This window comes from Lytechinus variegatus, chromosome 3 (genome assembly GCF_018143015.1).
Source record: "Lytechinus variegatus isolate NC3 chromosome 3, Lvar_3.0, whole genome shotgun sequence".
Lineage (NCBI taxonomy): Eukaryota > Metazoa > Echinodermata > Echinoidea > Temnopleuroida > Toxopneustidae > Lytechinus > Lytechinus variegatus.
Genome location: NC_054742.1, coordinates 41227308 through 41250608, shown reverse-complemented (window position 1 = coordinate 41250608; position 23301 = coordinate 41227308). Strand labels below are relative to the sequence as shown.

Sequence of the window (23301 nt, the reverse complement as noted above, 5' to 3'; positions counted from 1 at the left end):
CTGTCTGTGATTGCTGGCTTCTTAATGGCTGTGTGCTTTCCATCCAAGGTACCAATTGCATAGGGGATATTCCATCTCTGTTCAAACTGCTGGGCAAGGGTGCTCCATGCTTCAGGGGTGGTAGGTATGTTGAAGACCTCATCTTTATACGCCTCTACATTGGCCCTGCACACTCCTGGAATCAACTCTGATATGGAGATACCACATCTGAAACCATATGCCAGTGATCTGTAGTTGTCCCCAGTGGCCAGATGTCTCAAGGTGATTGCTAGGCCAGCGGACAAAGGGTGCCTGGAGTTAGTCTCTTGCTTCTGGATGACTGGTGCAACTCTCGCAAGGATCTCATCGAACACCTCAGGGGTTACTCTGGTGAACAATGTGAAGGCAACAGGGTCCTCTAACCGCGGTTGTACTGGCCATACTGCTGTCTTCTTTCTTCAGTGAGCCATGGCCTGGTCCAGCAGCACCCGATGAATGATCTTTTCCCTCCTGCTGGTAGTTCAATCTCCTCTTGTCTTTGCTGTTCTTTCTCTCTCCTCTGCCTCGAGGGCTATGATGTAGTTATATAGCAGAGAGACAAAGGTCATGTCTACATCATAAGATGGTTCATAGTCTGGTAAATATTGAACTTCCATATCTTGTTCTTCTGCCAAAGATGTAATGATTTCGTGTATCTGCTGCATCTTTATATACTCTGGATCAGTGGCGGGATGCAATCATAATCTCGAATTTTGTCATTTCGTAACAGAACTTGACAGACCCTATCAATGCACAAGAGATCTTGATAATCGTATCAGAGCGTGATTTAAAGCGTGATAAATCCTCATCAATCGGCATCATAGCGTGAGAAGCCGTAGCGATTCGGGAAATAATTTGTCGCACAAGCGGGAACGAACTTCGTATCAGATCGTATCAGAGCTTATCAGAGCATAACATATCTTATGAGATCGCGAGATTTTTTTAAAAGTAAAAAAAAATTACGCCGAATTGATCGCCGATTTAAAGCGCGGCATTCGCCGTTGGTGTGAACTTAGCATTATTGGTTTTGATTGCTGTATCAAATAATAGAGCAAATATTGGACTATTTCGACATGTGTGATCTATTTAGATACCGTCTGCCAAGTGGCTTTTATCATTTCTTTATTTTTTTATGCAATGTATGTGAATTAGTAATCATCTAAGTTTACAGAAGAGAGAGGAGACTCTAAGCTTCACTATGAAAGATCATTTGCTTGTCTTTTGTATTAGTGATTAAGTTATGATAGATCATTAATACTTATCAGTTTAGTTTTTTTCTGGGATGCCCTGAACACGTGTATTTATTCATTCATATATTACATGTACTTTAGTTTATAAATTTTTTATTGCATTCATTTATTTAAATGGCTGCTCACTTTTTTAAATATTTGTTTCATATTTATTCTGATGGGGTACCATCCCAGATTCTTTTTAGAGCAAGATGATTACTATCTGTTTATTTCATCAGGATTTTGATGGCATACAAATACTGGATTTCCAAGTTTGTTACCCAAACCAGCCTATGCTGACCTACCAAATGAAACTGGGTGATGAAACCCTGCAGGCTCCAATGGCCATCTTTTATCCGCAGTTGTTTGGGGTGGTGGATGAAAAGATGACCTTTACTCAGCAGCGAAACCAGGGTGATCCTGAAGATATTAATGACGAGCTTTATCTGCTGCAGACTCAGAACCAGCAACAGCAGGTACGTCTTTACAAAGGCATTTGTCTGGAAACCTTCAAAAAAAAATGGCAGCCAAAATTTACAACAATTTAGGTTAGCCGATTTCACTAAAAATATTAGAAGATCAGTAAAAATATCATTTTTTTTATTTTCACAAATTGTTTATTCAGTTGGTGACTTTATTTTTCAAAGAAGATAAATTATTTCTTTGTAGAATACAGAAGAAATGCTATGAAAAAGTAGTATCGGATATTAAAATCATAGTAAAAAGAGAAGAGAAAAAATTGAGAGAAAAAGGATAATATCCCATTCATATTATAGAGCATATTCCATGTTTTTTAAGCTGTAAAACACAGTTTTTCATCACAAATCCAGGGGGGGGTTAACAAAAACATGAAATCAATTGTAATTATGCTAATGATATAAACCTACCTACATTAAGAAGATTTTTACTAAAACTTTACAAAATATATTGTCTGATTTTAGATAATGACAAATGGTTATATTAAATATACTACATGTTTCTTTGGTGTTCCTGAATCTTTGACAATGAAGAAACTTGTTCTTCTTTCAGAAGTAAAATTGTTGTTTCTTTGGATAAACCGCATCTGATTGTCAAGTTTAAATAGGGGGAAAAAGCGTGTTTTCTTTACCGGTGAATACAGTATAGTTTTTGTTTGACCCATAAAATCTATTAAAATGTTTATTATTTTCAGCAAGAAAGAGACAAGTCTGAGATACTGTGAAGTTGTTCACTCCTTTTTTTAGGCTTATTAGGTTCTTCATTGCCATCATACTCCGTTTTTCAATGATCCGTCCAATAGGTAGAAATCAAGCATGTTTTCATGCAGCTTTTTCTCAACAATGTGCCAATCATATTGTATGCACGAGGTCTCATATGAAATAAAAATTAAAAATTGTGTATGAAAGTTATTAACATTGTTTTCCAAATACATAGCAGTAAAAGTAAGAAAAGCTCACTCTTATTCATAATTTGCTGCAGTTTCAATCGTTCTAATTCAGTCATGCGTGCATTATGAATGTGTCTTTATTGATGTACAAATGGTTTATATACCAACTGGTTGTAGATTTCATATCAGATAAAATGAAGAGTTAAGTTCACAAAAGAGATGTAGAACTAGTGGCAAGTTACAGTAAGATTGTTCATCTCTTTAGTTCAGACAACTTTATTAATGTTGTTCTTCTTTGATAGATCCAAGTTCTATTCAGAAAGGTCAAGATTAATGATAGTAGAGTTACTCAATACTTCAGGCTCGTTAACCAACAATGTAATATTTTTTATACATATAGTATATATAAAAGAAAAATAATGCAATTTATATTAATTACTGCAGTCTTGTACATTGGGTGTGGCTACGCATACTTGTAAGCGACTCATCGATAGCAACCCCTTCAAAATGTTGCATGTTTCTCAAGACCTACAAGATTATTAGTAAATTTAATAACTGAAATTCAGAGAAATCATACTACTAGACCTTGTGAAACCCTTTGTTTTAACCAGCCACTCCTTGACTTGGATAAGCTCATGCCAAAGGGTGCAGTGGCGTAACTACGGGGGGGGGGGGGGGGGGGCATGGGGGTTCACGTGCCCCCCCAATCGGCTGACAAAAAAAAGAAAAAAAACAGGGAAAAGGAGAAAAAGAGGGAGAAAGGAAGAGGAACGTAGTGGGAAAGAAGAAATTATTATTCATTATAATGGTATATTTATATAATATTGACTGGCCTTGAGGGGAACATCAAATATATTGCCAGCAAATGAATCATATTGGCCCGAGTCTTTAGACGAGGGCAATATGGGTCATTTAAGGGCAATATATTTTATGTTCCCCGAAAGAAGAGCCAGTCAATATTTTTATTATCATCTAAATCAGATATCTAGTTCAAAAATCATGATAATGGGGATATTTCTTTTAAAAATAGAGTTCTATTGTGTCATGTTAATATCAGTCTAGGCTCTGCACTTTACCATTATGACGTACTTGCAAGCGCTCGGATTCAGCGTTGTCTTTATTATGACGTATATTGTTGGTGGGCGGATCCTTATGAAGCGTATCTCTTTATACGCATCCACAAATTCCCGGATGTGAGACCAGGGAAAATACAAAGGTATATTTTGCTTCGTCTCTGCATGCAAAGTAAATACGCGCACTGAGACCGAGGAAAATACAAACAATATACCTACCCTTCCCGATATTCAGAAAATGTAGGGCAATACGGTTTTGTAAATGACCAGCTCAGATGTCTGATACGGGTGATAATACATTATAATCATGTTATGTTATAATACATAGGAAACATTTTATGGATCTGATTCATGAAACTTGTACATAAGAGTAATCAAGTATCACTGAACATCCTGTTCGAGTTTCAGGTCACATGATCAAGGTCAAAGGTCATGTAAGGTCAATGAACTTTGGCCATGTTGGGGTTTTTTGTTGAATAACCATCATATCTCTGTAAGTTTATTGGTCTAGTTCATAAAAAGTGGACATAAGAGTAACCATGTATCTCTGAACATCTTGTGCGAGTTAGAGTAGTATTCAAAGTCAGCACTGCTGTTATATTGAACCGCGTGATGCAGGTGAGACGGCCAGAGGCATTCCACTTGTTCTTTGTATCGTTTAGTCATCCTGTTATTTTTGTATGCCTGCATTGGCCTACATCATGTACACGTACTATCTGATCAGAGGGTGTGCCTATTCCTATTAAAGACGACTGCCTATCCTTGTATTCTACTGATTCATACGATATGCAGGGTTGATATCTGATGTGAGCTTTGTAAGAATTCTTATTTTTCATTCAGTCCTGATATGAAAACATGCATGTTCTCAAGTATCTGGGCAGAGAGGGTGTGGCTATACATGCATGATCAGTCTCTATCTATTTCTATCATGATACTTGATTGAAATGCTTGATCGAGGAGGCATTGGTTGATTTTACAATATGCATACGAATTACATTGATTTGTTTAATATGTTAAGTTTAACTTGTGTACCCGCATACACCATGTACATGTTGTGTCTGATCAGAGGGGGTGTGTCTATCCTATACCTGATCAACGTATACTTTACTCTTACGGCATTACTCCGGCATTCAGGTTATTTAATTGATAACTGAAATGAGCTTTAGAAGATTGCTAATTATTTTGCAAATCAGTCCTAATTTGATATCTGGTCAGAGAGGGCGGGGTTATACATGCATGATCATTCTCTATCTATACTCTGCAAAAAAAGTTCTTGGACACTTATCAAAGTTAAGATATTCCATATAGATATTTGATGAAAGGCAAATTATTGTATGTCAACATGACCAGACAATATTCCTCTTCCAGTATGACATGATATTTTCATGCGAACAGTCATGCATGGGTGGTTAAATGCTTCAAACAATAGCAATGTCAGTAAAACAAAATTGCAAGAAATGGATCATTCAGTGCATGGCTGGTTATAGGCATTAAACAGTAGCAATGTCAGTAAAAGAAAATTGCAGGAAAACGATCAGTCATTCTTTCAGTTGTGAATGTTTGTGTGGCATAAATATCCCATAAAAGATAAAAGCAAACTTAAAGTCAAATACCACTCAAAAAGTGAAGAGAACCACCTTGGATGCATCACTATTCCACTGGAATTTTAAGTCAAAGTTAGTCGATGAAAAAAATGTCAAATTTCAGTTCAAGCATTCAATTCAAATGATGACCACAGTCTGTTGAAATTGTTGAATGTATGCCTACAGGATGGCCATGATCATTAGCATTTGAATATTCCATTTCTTGCAATTTTCTTTTACTGACAATGCTATTGTTTAAAGCATTCAACCACCCATGCATGACTGTTCACATGAAAATGACATGTCATACTGGACGAGGAAAATTGTCTGGTCATGTTGACATACAATAATTTGCCTTTAATCAAATATCTATATGGAATATTTTAACTTTGATAAGTGTCCAAGAACTTTTTTTGCTGAGTTAAGGCGCTGTCACACCTTGGCGTTTTAGACAGCGTATGCCTGACGTATGAGGAATTTGGCGAATACACTGGCGTACGTCGAATACGTTACGGGTAAGTTTTGCATACGTTAAGAGTACGCTAAAACACGCTGGTATACGTCGTCATACGGCGAGGTCGTCGAAAAATTTGTGCAAGCACAAAATTTTTCGACGTATGGCTCATACGTCCCGCATACGCGGGTCAAAAGTTGTAGGCAAGTTACGCGATCGTTGACACATGTTACTCGTAAGTTACTCATAAGTCGATGTACGGCAAGCCGCGAGATAATGTCCAGCGTACCCTAAAACTTCTAACCTATGAGTAACGTGCTTTGAACGTATGTGTAACTTAACTCCAACGTATATTGACGTATGAAGACGTGCTCGGACGACCACAAAACTTACTGAACGTGTTTATAACTTACAGCTACCGTATAATGGCGTATTGACAACGTTTATTATTAAGCATTGCCCCTGTCCGGCCCCCCTCTAGGTTTCCGCACAATAACTCGAAAATATTCAATAGATTTTTAAAAAAATTTGTGAAGGTAGATGACACCAAATACAGGCTAAGTTCAAATTCAGATTCCGCAGGTCCAAGGTCACAGCTCATTAAATAATTGGTGTGTAGGTAGATGACACCAAAATGCAGGCTAAGTTCAATTTGGAGTCTGCAGGTCTAAGGTCAAAGGTCACAGCTCATGAAATATGCGAGTTGGTTTCCGCATGATAAATTATTAAATATTCAACAGATTTAAAAAAAACTTAGGTGTGTAGGTAGATGACACCAAAGTACAGGCCAAGTTCAAATTCGGAGTGTGCATTTGAAAGGTCACAGCTCATTAAATATGCAAGTTGGTTTCTGCATGATAACCCCCTGAAATATTCAACAGATTAAAAAAAATTTGGGTGTGCAAGTAGATGACACCAAAATACAGGCTCAGTTTGAAATCAGAGCCCACAGGTGAAGTGACGGATCATCCACATCAAATGACCAGACTGTCGTATCTTCTGACAGAGATTATTATGGAAAGGCTGAGTCTTTCGGTCAAAGGTTTAGATTTGTTCATTATATGTATATATGCAAAGTGGTTTCTGCACAATATTAAGTTCAATCATATTGAATGAATTTCTGACCACGTTAGCGGGGCATCTCTGTCCTTTGGACACGTCAAATTTCTAGTTTCTCTCTCTTTTTTTTTAAGCAGGCAACAAAGCTGAAGACAGACAATGGAGTTTACATGCGAGATGACCAAGCTGGCCTACAGACTGGCTTAGATGGCCTTCTGCTAGGATCTGTAACTCAAAGAACCAGCTCTCCTTTGATTGGTCAGTGCCAAGGTGAGATGTTGATGCAGGCTGAGGAGGCCCCTCCCCCAATAATATCCCGTCGGATTTCCACCTCTCAGACTTTGGACAAGCCTCTTGGGTTGGATCAAGCTATTCTCTACAGCATTGATTGTTGTGGTAAGCATTAATTTACGAAGGCTGGTATACAAAGCAGCTTTTAAAGTTATGAATGACTGGAGATATATAATCATCGTTTTGAGACCCATTCTCCCAAGAGGCCAAATTCAGTGATATTAAAAAATCATTTTGTGTGTGTGTTATTGAATGAGATTTTCGAGTGTCAGATAGTCTCACATGTTTTGTTAGCTATGTTATTATGTATTAGTTATCAATGATTAAATTTAATCACATACTTTTTACCTTCAAAATAGTCTTAAAATGCCTTAACTTTAAATTTGTTTGTATCTTATAATTGTCTTTGGACATTTTGTGAAATTGATATTAAATATGATACATAAAATATGATACAGGACGATACTCAAATCTCGTAGCAGGATGTAAATATTGCAACATCTTGAAATTTCTTCTCTCAGGGGTTAATTTTTTACTTCTACTCTTTGTTTATATCAGTATCAGCCTCAATAATTGAATATTTTCCATTATTACCTGAATGATGCAATTTAGAGAAAAGATATTAACGCATATTTTGTTTGAGTAATTGATCAACTCAACGCAAAATATGTCACAATGGCCCATGCAGGGTTCAGCTGTACAAGCGACCAGAATGCTCATAGCAATATTAATTATTTCTAACACGCCTACTTTATCAAAAAAGCAAAATTTATGTTTAAAAAGCCATTGAATAAAGGAGTGGATTTTAATGTCTCAGATGTCAACTTTGTTATCTTGTGAAGCAGTGGCGTAACTACGGGGGGGGGGGGGGGCATGAAGGGGCACGTGCCCCCCCCCCCCCCCAATCGGCTGGCCTTCTTAAAAAAAAAAAAAAAAAAAAAACCGGGGAAAAGGAGAAAAAGAGGGAAAAAGGAAGAGAAACGTAGTGGGGGAAAGAAGTAATTGTTGTTTATCATAGTGTTATATTATATTATGTTATATAACATAAGAAGCATTTTTTCACAACTTTATGAAACAGTATTTGCTTAATTGTGTCTTCATTGATCCTGGTGTTCGAATAGACTTTTTAACGAGATATATAAACCTGCTGTAATAAAGCCTCCCGTTTTCAAATCAATATACAACGAAATAATATATTTCCTCGCAATTAGAGTTATTGTTTTGAGTAGTGATATATTCGTCTTTTTCATGACTACTGAAAGTTATTGCCCTATTGTAAGGTCTTAATATAAAACATTTCCTGTCCGTGCTAACGTTCGCATTAGTGGATTGGTGAGATTTCTGCTCTTCATGAACTCCTAAAATCAGTCCTTAAAATGTCAATTTTTCTGATCTGAATATCAAAAAAATTTAGCTCGCGCTTCGCGCTCGCATCATTTGGTTAGTGAAATACGTGGGGTCTTAGTGAATTCCTACAAATAAGCCTTGGAATGCCCCTCTTCATGTCTGAATTTCCTAGATTTTCAGCTCGCGCTCGCAGTAATTCATTGGTGAGATGCGTATAATAATCATGATTACAATGACTTCAAAAAGTGCTCCATGTGTTTAGATGTAATTCTAACAAAATCAGCAAGCGCTTGGCACTCGCATTAGATGACTATGGTGAGATATGTATACTCTGACTTAATGGATTCGTAACTATAGTCCTTAAAATATCCATGTCTGTGGTCAATATATACAAAAATTTCAGCTCGTGCTTCACGCTCGCATCATTTGGTTAGTCAAATACGAAGGGCCTTAGAGAATTCCTACAAACAACCCTTAGGATGCCCCTCTTCAGGTCTATATTTCCTAAATTTTCAGCTCGCGCTTTTGCGCTTGCAGTATTTGATTAGTAAGATGCGTATGATAATCATGATTACATGACTACAAAAGGTACTCCCCCCCTGATCTGCCACTAGGTAGCATTTTACCAGAAACTGATTACTATTTTATTATAGCGTCCGATGAAACAAAGAAGAAGATGTACAGCTGTATCCTTGTGGTAGGAGGAGGAGTGGCTTTGTTTCAAGGAGCAGCTGAGATGCTGCAACAGAGAATCCAAACCAAGATGCCCCCTTCATTCAGGAGAGCTGTAGATAGAGTGGAGGTCATATGCAAATCAAAGGTCAGTCTTTTCCCATTTCCTGTCCATTGTTTCATCTTTTTTTTAACTCAATTTCCTCATCAATTCATTCAATATCATTAAAAACATCCTCCAAAACATCCTCCAATATCATTAAAAACATCCTCCAATAACTTTTTTTCACTTGATCTCATCAATTCATTCAATATCATTAAAAACATCCTCCAATAACTTCCCATACCAAGGTAGAGAACAAATACATGCAGCCAAAGATCTTTCATCTACAGTTGCATAAACGTTGGAACTCTTTATCAAGTGCTCTGTGTTCTTAAAGGAAAATGAAACCTTTGAAACAAGATAGATTGTGTGAAAACAAAAAAAAATCAAAGAAACAGATCAACGAAGTTCGAGAAAAATCAGACAAATAATGAGAAAGTTACATGAGTATTTGAATATTATGATCACTAATGCTATGGAGATCTTCACATTGGCAATGCAATAAAGATGTGTGATGTCACATGAACAACTCTCCCCATTACTTTACTGTATATTTCACTTAAACTGCCTCTTTCATCACATCTATCAGTAGATCACATGTTCTTTCTATAGGAGGGCATGTATTACAGATTGTCAAATAGTACATCATGGATAAAGAGTTTGTATCACCATAATAAAAAGCAAAAAGAGACATTTTGGGGGTATTTTATAGTCCATCAAAGGGAAAGTTGTTCACATGTGACATCACACATCCTTGTTGCATTGCCAATTGGAAGATCTCCATGGCATTAGTGATTGCGATATTCAAATGCTCATAACTTTCTCATTATTTGTCCAGTTTTTCTCAAACTTTATTCTTATTCTTTGTATCTTCTGTTTTGACAAAAGCCTACTTCTTCCAAAGGTTTCATTCCCCTTTAAGATAATCTTAAACTTTTCAAGACCCACCTTAAGATGCATTGAAACATCTTTCCTAGATTAGTCAGGTATAGGTAATGAATTGCCTCATGTTAAAAAATGTGAAGGAAAAAAAAGCTGAAATGACTGTTATGAGTGTTTCATATTGTTAACATCACATGTGACTCTCAACACATGAAATAAATTTTTGTTTTGATGATTCTAATGTCTTTAGGTTTTCACTGTTTATAGGTGCATCATAATCAAAATTTCCCATTCTCTAATCTCTTTTGCAATTCAACTTTAAGTCTATGGTTTATGTTCATCCTGTAGGAACAAGATCCCAGGGTGACTTGTTGGAAAGGAGGGGCTGTACTGAGTTATCTTGACACCACTCAAGAATTATGGATTAGCAGGACTGAATGGGAGCGCGAAGGACTCAAGCTTTTAAGAGAACGGTCACCGTTTGTTTGGTGATAGACAATTGGACACGATCGCAGATGCTCTATTGACAAGTATATGGAAGAGAGGCAAAGTTTGTATTCATTGAATTGAAGTGGAGAACTTTGGAAGAAAGAAAGGATGCTGATTGGATCATTCATATAATGGTCTTTGCATTCAGAGCTGATAACAAATTCAACCAGGCAGGAGATTGTAAGATTGCCAAGCATGTGTATACTACATGTAAGGATTGGTGGAGATAAGACCAAATGTTTTGGGGGTAAGCAGGAGCCTGTAATGATGCAGTCTTACTGTATATCTGACGTGAGAGACTTAGCTTGCTGCATTGCTTACTTAAATATCTCTGAATGAAAGCCCTTGTTTGAGAGCATTGAAACGAGACATCCAATGAAAAGTGTTTCAAGTGGAAGTCCAGCCTGATGACAATGTTATTCTGGTAAAAACACAAAAATGAAAGACCATAGTGCCAACAGTTTGATTAAATATTTCCATAGATGCTGGTAACAAAATAAGGATTTTGTTAAAGCTTGCCCTCATTTGTCCAGTTGTGATAATTTTTTCTTTACAAATGTCTTATTAAAGTTATTGTGGTTTGAGCCATGTTGCAGGTCACATTATTTGATTGTAATATAATGTGATTGACTTTAACCCTAAATAGACTGGACTATTTCAATGCCTAATACCCCTTTCATAAACCCAATTATGCGGCTAATAGCAGCATAATTTGGTCGTAAAATTGGAGGGGGACAAGAGTTATCCGCATTATTTTGATGCTGCTATTATCCGCATAATAGCAGCATCGGGACAAGATTTTGAGTTTATGAACGCATTTCCAAATAATGCGGATAATTGCCATGGTGCGGTCACAAGGTCACCCTTTTCCAACACAACCGCATTGGAGGGGGCGTGTCCAGTTGTCATGACGATTATCCGCCTTTTTCAGGACGAGCGCTCGTAAAAATAATGCGGCTTATTTTCGGAGTTTGTGAACGCAATTTTTATTGAATTATCCGCATTACTCTTAGGCGGCTAATTGGAGGATAGGTTTATGAAAAGGGTTTAAGAAGATGGGGGGGGGGGCTGATTCAGCCCCCTAGGATCTTGGCCGTTTATCACTCGATCGTGACGAAAATTGGCATGCACATTACCTATGGCATAATCTATAAAACTCTAAGGTCAACTTCTGTGAAAAATCTCATTGCTAATAAATTATGCTAATTTATGCATAAAATCAAGTTTGCTTTAATTAAATAAATATTGCCTCTAACATGCTGTTTTTGGTACAGACTCTTAATAGGGATCTGATGAAAAAAAAATCATGATCACATTTATTTTCTTATGTTTTTAAATTTTTTTATGTATTTCTCTGTTTTTTAAATTTTCGTTTTGTATTGTTTTTTCAATGGAAATTGTCAGGGACTTTATTTTGACCATAAATAAGATGGAATTAATTTTCAGTAAAAGGAAAAATAATGATACATTTATGAATTTTGGCTAAAAAACTATTTGCATTGGATTTGTACACGAATTCATGTTTTTGAGCAATTGTAGGTCTGCATGCACTTTGGGTAATTTCAGAACTGCAGTGGACGCAATTTTGGTCTCAAAAGTTGCATGAGACTTAAAAGTAAAAAAAGTCTGCGAGCGACGTGGTCAAAAAATGTTGTGCGGCAGATTTATCGTGAAAAATGTCGAGGGGGCTGAATCAGCCCCCCCCCCTACACAGTCTTCTTAGGGTTAAACAATTGTATCTGATTAATTGGATTGTAAAAACCCAGACATACACATGTGGATAAGATGCTTTTGAAAAACTGAAATACATAAGCTATTTTATTTTGCTTCCCCCCCAAAAAAAGGGTGATATTTGGAGGCATTATGTTCCTGGGTTGTCCATTTATCCATCCTGCTAAAGGTACCAGGTTCCCTATTACCATGCAGAGAAGACTACAGCACAGCATTCTTACTAAGTACCTTTACCCCCAACAAACTATGTATTTTTAGAAAGCTTATGAGCTGATTTACACAAATATTTGCTCTGTAGCAGGTTTGCTTAAAACATAAGCAACATTTGGTAATTCAAAATCATGAATTTGAAACTCATGATTTTTCAATAAATGAAGTTGGTATGGTTATAACTCCACAACACAGGGAGTGATTTAAGTTCTGATGGATTATTTTAATTTTCTGACTTCTTTGTAATGAATTAATGATGGCTTTGAGAATTATTCACAATAGAATTGTAGGAATCATGGATTCAACAAGAGACTATCTAGAGAGTGGGAAATTCAGGAAACAATTTTATACACTACTCCACCTTTGGGATACTATGTATTCAGGAAACGATTTAATGATAAACAATTTTAGGAAACAATTTTATACACTACTCCACCTGTGGGATACTATGTACAAAAGTTATCATTATTTTGCTGTACTTTTCAAGATACACATTTTCTCAAAACTTTTAATGGGGAAAAAAATCATTTTGTGCAATATAATGGTAAAGAAATAGCTTTCTGCTCATTATATCACACATTTGTAAAATCCCTTGTGTTTTACATAGTCAAACTCCTTTGGGCCGAATTTTTTTCTGATACGTTTTGACCCCCCCCCCTCTTATAAAAAAGGAGGTAGAAGTTCACCTGAAACCAGCTAAGGGTATAACAAGTATTTTTTTTTATGTTTAGGGCACCTGGCACCTTAAGTTCTCATAAGGGAAGAAACATTTAACAAATGATCAATTTTATTCTTGTGACAACCAAAGAAATGTTTCAGGGATCAATATCACTCTTGTCTCTTGTATTGAGATTTGACTATGAATACAGGGACATATATTATGAGGATTTATTGCTGCTAGGGCAACAGCAATCTATTCGGAGCCACCGACAGGAAATTGAAATCTATAACCTTGTATGGCTGCTTCTAAGCTTGACCTGCATTGATCAAAGTTTTTTTTTTTTAAAGGAATGTGCACAGCCTCGATGGTGGTGAGAATATCAAGCCAAGATGATTGTCAACTCAAAGGATGATTCAGGAAACCATATAAAGAAAAAGGTTTCATGCATTATCCTTTTAGTTGTCCCTCATCTAATCTCAAAAGCATTTGGTAAACAGATTTTTAATTTTCTTTTTTTTTTGTCACATCATGGGCACTGACAAAGAGTGATTTTACCTGATTGATTTTTGAGAGCTACGCTCCTTTTAAAATCTACAAATTTATTTCAACGGGTGATTATACAGTGCGTCCCAGAATAAACGAAACTGAGATTGATTGATGATTTATCATTTATCATAACTTATTCTTGATCAAATTTCATAAATGACCCATCATTTTAAAGCTTAGAGTCTCCTCATTCATTTGAAGAAATCAATATAACCCATACGTTACGCATGAATACATAAAAACAATTTAAAGAGAGGAAACCAAAAAGTCATTTGGCGACCGATATGTGACATTCTCGTTAAAATTTACATATTCGATAAGTTCATTTCCTGCCCTTTCATATGACACCACAACCAATAAAAATGCTTCAGAAATAAGAAAGTTATGTTCGTTTGAAACAGTGCTTGCATTTCAATAATTTCATTCGATAAATTTGTTTGACTGTTGCCTTTCTTCGCACTAGACAGAGGTAACATAAGAATTTGTGCATGGATGATATGTAATGAAAGGAACCGGTTGGTCGATGTTAATCAAGCTAGCTTAAAATGACTATCAAACAAGTTTGTTGAAAGAAATTATTGAATTACAAGCACTTGTTAAAATGAACATAACTTTCTTATTTCTGAGGCGTCTTTATTGGTTGTCGTGTCATATGAAAGGGCAGGAAATGAACTTTCTGAATATGTAAATTTTAAGAAAATTTCAGATACCGCTCGCCAAACGACTTTTTGGTTTCCTCTCTTCAAATTGTTTGTACTTACTCATGCCTGACGTACGGGTCATACTGCTTTCCTCACATGAAAGAGGAGACCCTAAGCTTTAAAATGATGAGTCATTTATGAAATTTGATGAAGAATAAGTTATGATAAATCATCAATCAACCTCAGTTTCGTTTATTCTGGGACGCACTGTATATACAACTAGGCTATGCATAGTGTGTTGGTTAAAACTTATGTTGATATTTCAAATCACAATTTTAACTGGATTTTAACTCGATCTCACTTTTAAAACTAAAGAATAAATATCATTGAGGCATAAGCCAGAAGAAGGCTCATTCTGGTTGATTGAGAATACAGTTGCTGTGCCTCATATGACCACATTTCTTCGGACGATCAACCACAATTAAATTGCTACATTTTTTAATGCTGAAGAGTCATTGCTATCTGTATACCTGTAACTTGTCAAATGAAGGACAATTGCAACTGGATCTAGCTGAAACTTTGTATTATCAATCTCTATTATGATATAACAGGTTTATGAAAGAAAATGTGTTTTCTTCTTTTTTGTGCCTATTGCTGAAAAACAACTTGAACTTAAAAAGTAGTCAGAATAGTAGTACATTCCAGAAAGTGTGTGATAGAGATAGAGTGAAGAGGAGAAAGGGTTTGGTGGAGATGGAGTGAAGAACAGAATGGGATTGGTAGAGATGGAGTGAAGAACAGAATGGGATTGGTAGAGATGGAGTGAAGAACATAATGGGATTTGTAGAGATGGAGTGAAGAACATAATGGGATTTGTAGAGATGGAGTGAAGAACAGAAAGGGTTTGGTAGAGATGGAGTGAAGAACAGAATGGGATTGGTAGAGATGGAGCGAAGAACAGAATGGAATTGGTAGAGATGGAGTGAAGACCGGTGTGTTGGCTCAGTTGGTAGAGTGTCCGTCTCACATCTGGGAGGTCGGGGTTCAAACCCCGGCATGTCAGACCAAAAGACGTTAAAAGATGGGACTTGCTGCTACCCTGTTTGGCGTTCAACAATTAAAGGGATAGAGCCTCGTCGATCTGGCGCTGCACGGTGGCTGCCGGACCCACGATGAATTGGGCAAAGCAAATTTTCGGAGTATTTCATTTCACGTCTATTTTGAAAAATAAATTATGGATTTTCATTTTCAAGAATAGAAAGGATTTGGAGAGATGGAGTGAAGAACGAATGGTTTGGTAGAGATGTAGTAGAAACAAAGGGTTTGGTAGAGATGGAGTAAAGAACAAAGGGTTTGGTAGAGATGGAGTGAAGAACAGAATGGAATTGGTAGAGACGGAGTGAAGAACATAATGGGATTTGTAGAGATGGAGTGAAGAACAGAATGGGTTTGGTAGAGATGGAGTGAAGAACAGAATGGAATTGATAGAATGAAGAACAGAATGGGTTTGGTAGAGATGGAGTGAAGAACAGAATGGAATTGGTAGAGATGGAGTGAAGAACAGAATGGGATTGATAGAGATGGTGTGAAGAACAGAATGGGTTTGGTAGAGATGGAGTGAAACAAAAAAGCGTTTGGCAGAGATGGAGTAAAGAACAGAATGGGTTTGGTAGAGATGGAGTGAAGAACAAAGCGTTTGGTAGAGATGGAGTGAAGAACAAAAAGCGTTTGATAGAGATGTAGTGGAGAACAAAGGGTTTGGTAGAGATGGAGTGAAGAACGAATGGTTTGGTAGAGATGTAGTAGAAACAAAGAGTTTGGTAGAGATGGAGTAAAGAACAAAGGGTTTGGTAGAGATGGAGTGAAGAACAGAATGGGATTGATAGAGATGGAGTGAAGAACAGAATGGGATTGGTAGAGATGGAGTGAAGAACAGAATGGGTTTGGTAGAGATGGAGTGAAGAACAGAATGGCATTGGTAGAGATGGAGTGATGAATCAAAAGCGTTTGGTAGAGATGGTGTGAAGAATGTAAAGGGTTTGGTAGAAAAACTTTTAGGGGCCCACTTCTTAAAGGACTCACAAGGATAATGATTGGAAATCCTTTTTGGAACATGCCCCTGAAAGGGTTTGTGACAAGATGAGAAGAAATGATAATAAACACACAATGTAACTGCATTTCCTCTCTACCACTTACTGTATATCATTAGGAGCTCCTCACCAGTATGTAGCACCCCCCCCCCCCCTCACTCCATTTTTTCTGTATTTCTCTCTCTCTTTCTCTCCAAACAAGCATTTATCAATGTTTCAATTTTGTCTGTCTTTAATATATTTATCAAATTAGTTTATACAAACAGACCATTCCAAACTATATCTCTTTGAAGATTACAGCACATTTACATATATTTTTATCAGAAAATGACATATCTATGAGGAAATTCAATTCATAATGTAATAATATACTGACAATTAACATAATTTCTACATATTTACATGAATATCATTCATATTTATAAATACATATACAAATTCAATTCTATAGAAGGGAAACATACTAAATTCAAATTGCTAGTAACACAAGCAGCATAATACCGTTCTAGCATATGTAGAATTCATATTGAGATGGGGCATTTGGCTGAGTAAAACAATATTTATTGTGACTTTAAATGACTTCTCTATTTTGGGCATCCAAATTAATGTTTAAAGCTGTAAGTCTTAATTCAAACCATACTAAAACACATAAAACCATTTCTATATTACTTCAAGGTGTAGTTTTAAGATTTAAATCAACAAAGTCAATCCAGTCCCCTTGCCATAAGAAGTTAATATAATCTCATAGTAATTACACTGGGAACAACCATATTTGGTCCACTATCAATCATAAACCAGGTTTCCATTAATTCTAATGCTGTTGTAATAGTAAGGATGGGCTGACATGGTAAATAATGTAACATGGGGACTGGAAGAGGATTCATTATCTGGTATTAATATTCATCATCCTTCATAAGAGCAAATTTCATGCCAGACGATCTTGTCTTAGTACTATTCCTGGTCTGCTGTGATAAAATTGTATGAATTTAGTGCTCATAAGTGTTAGACTTTGAACACTCTAACATAGACGCAGCCGTGCGTGCACATTTAATAGGAACAACATGATCGGAACATAGCAAGTATTTTTGACTGAACTGATTTTAGAAGAGATCCAAACCACTCTTGTATTCAAGGCGAGCTGAATGCCAGCATTCAATGATATTAAACATGAATATACTTTTTGAAACTTTGTAGTGATTTCAGCTGTTAATGAATCATCTCCCAGTACAGAAAGGGAATACACAACATAACACACTCTTTGCTTCATAAAATTATGACTGTCATCTCACACATGTAAAGAATACTTTATTTTGCCCTAGAACAAGCATCAAATCTTTCTTTGTTTAAAAGTTCACACTTATCATAGAAGATAAACAAGGAAAAATTAAGGCTTCATTTCACTTACAAAATCTTTTCTATGATGCTTGTGAAGTTTTTGTGTTGGGTAAGAAGGAACAGTTGCTGAATAATGTTCAAACATGAAAACAATAATGTAACGAGAGTAATGCTAAATGTCCACAAACACTTCCTAAGTGAAAGCCTTGTTTGAAAATATCTCTTGACCAGGAAACCCCCTTTGAGCTGAAGAAGGAATGTCAAGAAAATAAATTCTATATTCTGAGGCAGCAGCCACGAGTATGTGTATTTCACTCATCGTAACATTGGAGCTTTATCGACTTGTCTTGTTGAACTGTTGGAAGTAGGCTGCTGTGGGTGGGTTTGTGTAGACTTCTTTGTCAAGGTAGTTTTGTCTAAAGAAAGGAAGAACACAGAATGATATGTCCACAGTTAGTTTTGCATAAGAACATGATTGCATACAGACACTACACAACGTGCTTGGACGGAAAGGTACACTGTACCAACAAAAAATGCAATTGCTATTCAACATTCTTTTGAGTGTATTGTTGTAGATTGAAAAATTAGTTCTAACACAGCTTAAAAACCACTGGCCTAAATTCAAATAGTTAAAGCAGATTTCATGCATTAATTAACCTCATGTAGTGTGAACTTTCAGAGTGTACAATAATGAATGCTATTGTCACAAGGTATGAATTAATAGTTTGAGTTCACAAATTGCCTTAATAAATTATCATTCAAATCTGTGGGCTTATCAACACTAAACTAATGTAATATAAACTTGACATCTTTTGAAAAATTATTGGACATTTATCAATACTTATTCACTTTTAAGTGTACTCAAAACATGAAATCTGCATATCTGCAATATCAGGTGTTAAGGAAAAGTTTTAATACCAAGAAATCCAGAATATTTACTGCTCTACAATAAAACAACTCTTAAGGGGGGAATGTACACATGCTATTTATAAGAGGTAATGTCAGTAGTAATAGAGTAGGGGAAACAGGTCATAGTTGACACTTACTGCGACTTCTGCTCTTCAGATAGCCTTGAGTTTGCTGCAATTTGTTGTCGCTCTAGTTCTTTTCTTAATCTCTCTTGCTCTCTATCCATGAGGATACCTGCCCTAGCATCAGCAAGCCTCTGTGTATCCCATTCTCTATCCCTCTCTGCGTCATCAGATTTGATGCGTTGTTTCTCCTGTCTCTGAAGTTCCTGTATATGGCGAATGTCTCTAAGCTGCTCGGGTGACATACCCTTCCAGCGATCTGGGATAACACGGTGTGGACCAAACGCACTGCTTGCTACATCAGGATTTTCTGTTAGCATATCACTGTTGATTTGATTGGCCAGCTCTGTAAAGTTGTCATCAAGTTCTTGCTCACGTCTGAGACGGTCCTTCTCTGCTTGTTCATCAGCCTATTTATATAGTCAAATTAAATGTTATTGCATTAGTTCATAATTGCAATATAGCAGAATTCAATTATATTCAGGACCATGTGGTAAATGTGTAAGCACATGCACATCAATATCAGTTGGAATTCAGGTTTAAAATATTGTGGAATACATGTAGTTTACAAATAATAATAGACTTTTGGTGACTCACAAATAATTTGAAAAAAATATATATATCACTCTTCTTTCACCAATTTACATCCTATTTACAGCAAAAGATAAAATCAAATATTGTCTTTTCTTCTAAATCTTTTCTAATCTTAAGTCTTACCAGTGATTTGTTATAGTCTTTAGTTGATTCATTGATAGCCCTTCTACATGCTTCTTCTGCTGCTGCCAGTTCACATGCTCTCTGGTCCATCTCTCTCCTGTGCAGATCATACAGTCTATCTGCTTCCTCTTGGCGTTTCTTTTGCATGGCTTTCTCCTTGGCTTGTTTTGTAGACCATTCTCTCATCTGTTCCTCCATCAGTTTCTTGCGTTCCTTCCCTCCCAAGTCTTCCCCGTCAAACTTCTGGAGGCTGGCCGGGCCACATCGAGGATCATCATCAGACACCCTGGCTGGTTTGTCCTTCTTCTTGGCCTCAGGGTCGTACAGATCCCATTCTCGTCTGCCTTCAGGTTGTTGGTGGAGATCTCTGAATTCATTCAAAGCCATGTTGAGGTTACGGATGTCTTGTTCCTGACGTCTTTGGAGCAGCTCAGAAATCTTATCATTGCGGATCATGTCAGCAGCTGAACAGAAATGGGCAAAACAGTCTATTCATGATGCATGCATTATGCAATTCAACATACTGTACATGTAGCCATGTACGTGTAGCAGCAGTGTCCAATTTACAAACAAATTTTGTATTTTTGTTACATACAAATACACTTGGAAAAAAAAATTGATTGACAGTGAAGTCCTTAATCTGTAGACCACAAATCACCTTTGACCCTGTGGCTTGGAAGCTTGGTATATTATCTGTGATATGGATCCAATCAAACCATTTTTCTACATTACCTGGAAAATTCAAAATCTTTTTCCTTTAAGTATTTTAAGTTACATGTACTTCAAACTTGATAACCATTAACCCGTTAAAATTAATGAAATAGGTCCTGATACTGTTTTAAGTTATGATATTGACATTGTATAACATTCTAGGATTTGATATTGACACCGCTGTTTGAAAAGCAGCGCCTACATGTAAGTATGTCTCATTTCTGCTATGAAAACGAGACAGAAAAACCACCATACATGTATACTCAATAATCGCATTTGCTGCTATTATCTTTTGAAGACTTTACTGCCTTAAGATCATAGTTACATCCAGTATTGATTAATTGTATGTACACATGTAACATTTATGATTCAAAATAGCTAATAAATTCTTACCAAATGCTTCTTCTCTTTCATGTTCCCTTTGCTCCTGAAGCCGTCGATCATGTGCTTGTTCCTGTAACGACTGGACATCAACCTATACATGAAATTACAGAAAATAACAATGTTCATGTAAAGTGCACATGACCTTAGCTAGGAATTTAGGATAAAACTGATGAAGTGGTTAATTTTGACACTCTGAATTAATGTATGGTAGTGGATCGTATTACCAAACATTTTTCATGAATTCAATCATTTTAAAAATATTATTCTCATAAAATTCACCAAACTTTCACCATAAATACACAATTACCTACAAAATATAAATATGTAAAAATTTGCCGAAATCGTTTTTCCTTTTGATATTAGCTTCCAATCAGACCCCTCTTCGGATGTGAAATATTTTGGTCACCTGAAAAAGGTATCGTATTACCGAACGTGTGTTTTCTATGGGAAAAGTTGAGAAATCAACAAAATCACTGAGCTATTTTGACCATATTTTATTATTTTTAGAATATTAAGACTTTGAAAATGTGTTTTGACCATTTTTCATCATCTTTCTCTTCAAGTTCTCTTTGGAAGGATGTTGCAAAGAATTGAGCATATGAAATTATTTTCTGACGCGTACAATGCGCACGTTCGGTAATACAAGGCTGGTCGGTAATACAATCACTCACATGTAATTTAACTTTTTCAGTTAGGTTCCCTCCATCATGCCCATCGAGTAGTCGGCACTAACAGCTTTGTACCGGCTAGCTTCAATCAAATTTGCCCAACAAAAATTGTCGCCATCTCGATTTCATTCTCTTTCGCTTGGCGACACTAAAACAGCATGCAAATTGCACGATTTGCGTGCTGTCGCCAAGCGAAAGACAAAATTGAAATCAAGATGGCGACGTAAACATATCTTTTCATAACAATAACATTTTTCTTGTTTTTTTGAATGAATTCTTGTTTAAAAATGAAATCAATGAATACCGTAGAAATGTCAGAAATGAAATTGTATTTTAGCCTTAGGTCTAACGTTACTAATACCACTAGGCCTAGAATCTATCCCAAAAACATTAGGGGCTGGGCTAGGCCTAACGTTAGAATTTTTACTAGAATCCCTGGCTTCGTTGAGAGTACTTAAGTTAGTAAATGATTTTTACTCTCGAGAAGCCTCCTGGCTACCCCTGCCCTGCCCCTGGCATGAAACTTACGCCAATCGTCCTGACTTTAGCGTTGAAAATGCGACTCTGTCTCTCCAATTCAAGATTCCGACGCCTTTCGATGGCAGCAGCCTCTTTGTGGTCTATGGGTAAATCAAGTTTGTACATTTTCCCTTTATTCTTTTACTGATCCAAATTTAAAAATTAGTTCTTGACTGTCTGGAGAAAGTCTGCTTTCCTATCTTCGATCAGTGGAGGTCTCTTTCAAGTTTCGACATAAATATTGACGGCAAGGCTTGCAGCTATATCGCACAGTACATCGACATCACAATACACGTAGTGGCTGTTGTCAAGGCACGATCGTGTAAACAGCTCGCCGAGAGTTTGTGCCGTTATACCTTCGCTGGTGATTGGACCATGGTTACTAATAACACCATATAACAGCCAATCAACACTTGCGTACCATTATTATGGTACTATACTGAACGAATCTGGCCGATGAGATGTAGTCTGCTATGCAGACTCTGAATGGCTCGTATGGTGGGATCTCGGCGCGCGCTGATGCTGGTTTGCAAAGCCTGAAATAAAATAATAAAAGGGCGAGCGAGGCGAGCCACAGTCATATATACATCTCTATGGCCACAGTAGACCCAGTCTGTTATGCAGACTCGTTGAATCAGCTGTGGTACACACATTGCAGATGTGGGTCTACATTTGTAGACTAGATGAGATGAGGGGTTCGATCGGGTTGGGGTGTGTGCGTGTGTGTGTCAGTGTTGTAGTGCCTTGATGCTCGGCCTTGGCCTTAAGGCCTATTTTTTCAAAGCCTTGGCCTTGAACATTCAAGCCTTGGCCTTGAGAGGGCCTTGGCCTTGAGGATTTTGAGCCTTGAAATTTCAAGGCATTTTCAAGGCATTTTCAAGGCTTTTTCAAGGCATTTTGTATTTTGTACTTTCATTTGTTTTATATAAGTAATTATAAATGTTTCAATTGTTCTGTAATGACACTAATGGTCAAAACTACCAGTCACCAGTAACAGTAGCAACAGCAGTAAGTGTACTAGCTGTGTCATTGATTCTAATTGTTAAATCATCATTATTAAGAATTATCATCACATTGTAACAAAGAAAACAGCAGTAATGAAAAATAACTATTAATTGGTAATGTGTTGTAATCATGACTAATGATGATAATGACAATATTAATAATGATAATAATGACAGTAATAATGATTATGATCAAGATTATAGTGCTTTGATGAAAGGAATAATTCTGACAGATCTGACTGCAATTTTGACAACAACTTTCATACTTTAAACATAGCTAACTCTAAGGAATGATTTATAACAAGGTTGATTTCTATTCCATTAGGATTTTCCTTGTATTATTTTCTTTAGCCAACAAGAATGATTTAAGTCTTAATTATATTCTGAAAAGATTTGGAAAACTTGTACACAGACTTTAATTTTGTAATATCCAAATTGGCTATGTCAATGGCATGATGAGCCAAAAATTTAGAGGGGCCAAGCATGG

At 36.5% G+C, this 23301-nt stretch overlaps 2 protein-coding genes across 3 annotated transcripts in view; one reads left to right on the top strand and one right to left on the bottom strand.

Annotated features, from left to right (window-relative positions):
* The window catches only part of LOC121411041 (actin-related protein 8-like), a 41270-nt gene extending 30031 nt beyond the window's left edge, over positions 1-11239 (top strand). The window contains exons 9-12 of one of the 2 annotated variants that reach the window (XM_041603514.1): positions 1487-1723; positions 6920-7178; positions 9074-9240; positions 10426-11239. In XM_041603514.1, the coding sequence (XP_041459448.1) occupies positions 1487-1723; positions 6920-7178; positions 9074-9240; positions 10426-10569 (807 nt within the window). In that variant the 3' untranslated portion in view covers positions 10570-11239. Of the gene's footprint in view, positions 1-1486; positions 1724-6916; positions 7179-9073; positions 9241-10425 lie in introns of both variants that reach the window. The other variant, XM_041603513.1, reaches the window with a different exon arrangement.
* A 5745-nt stretch (positions 11240-16984) lies between these two features.
* Positions 16985-22164, bottom strand: LOC121411040 (RIB43A-like with coiled-coils protein 2). The gene is made up of 5 exons (XM_041603511.1): positions 21820-22164; positions 20633-20714; positions 19529-19992; positions 18827-19221; positions 16985-18196 (listed from the first exon to the last, which is right to left on the bottom strand). The coding sequence occupies exons 1-5, from the start codon at positions 21934-21936 to the stop codon at positions 18115-18117; spliced, it is 1140 nt and encodes a 379-aa protein (XP_041459445.1). The 5' UTR covers positions 21937-22164; the 3' UTR covers positions 16985-18114.
* Positions 22165-23301: the final 1137 nt, after the last annotated feature.

Coding starts and splice junctions, on each gene's coding strand:
- LOC121411040 (XM_041603511.1), bottom strand. CDS start 21,936: ATGTACAAACTTGATTTACCCATAGACCACAAAGAGGCTGCTGCCATC. Junction 20,715..21,819: donor CTAAAGTCAGGACGATTGGC/GTAAGTTTCATG, acceptor TTTCATGTATAG/GTTGATGTCCAGTCGTTACA. Junction 18,197..18,826: donor TCTGAAGAGCAGAAGTCGCA/GTAAGTGTCAAC, acceptor TCCTTTCTTTAG/ACAAAACTACCTTGACAAAG.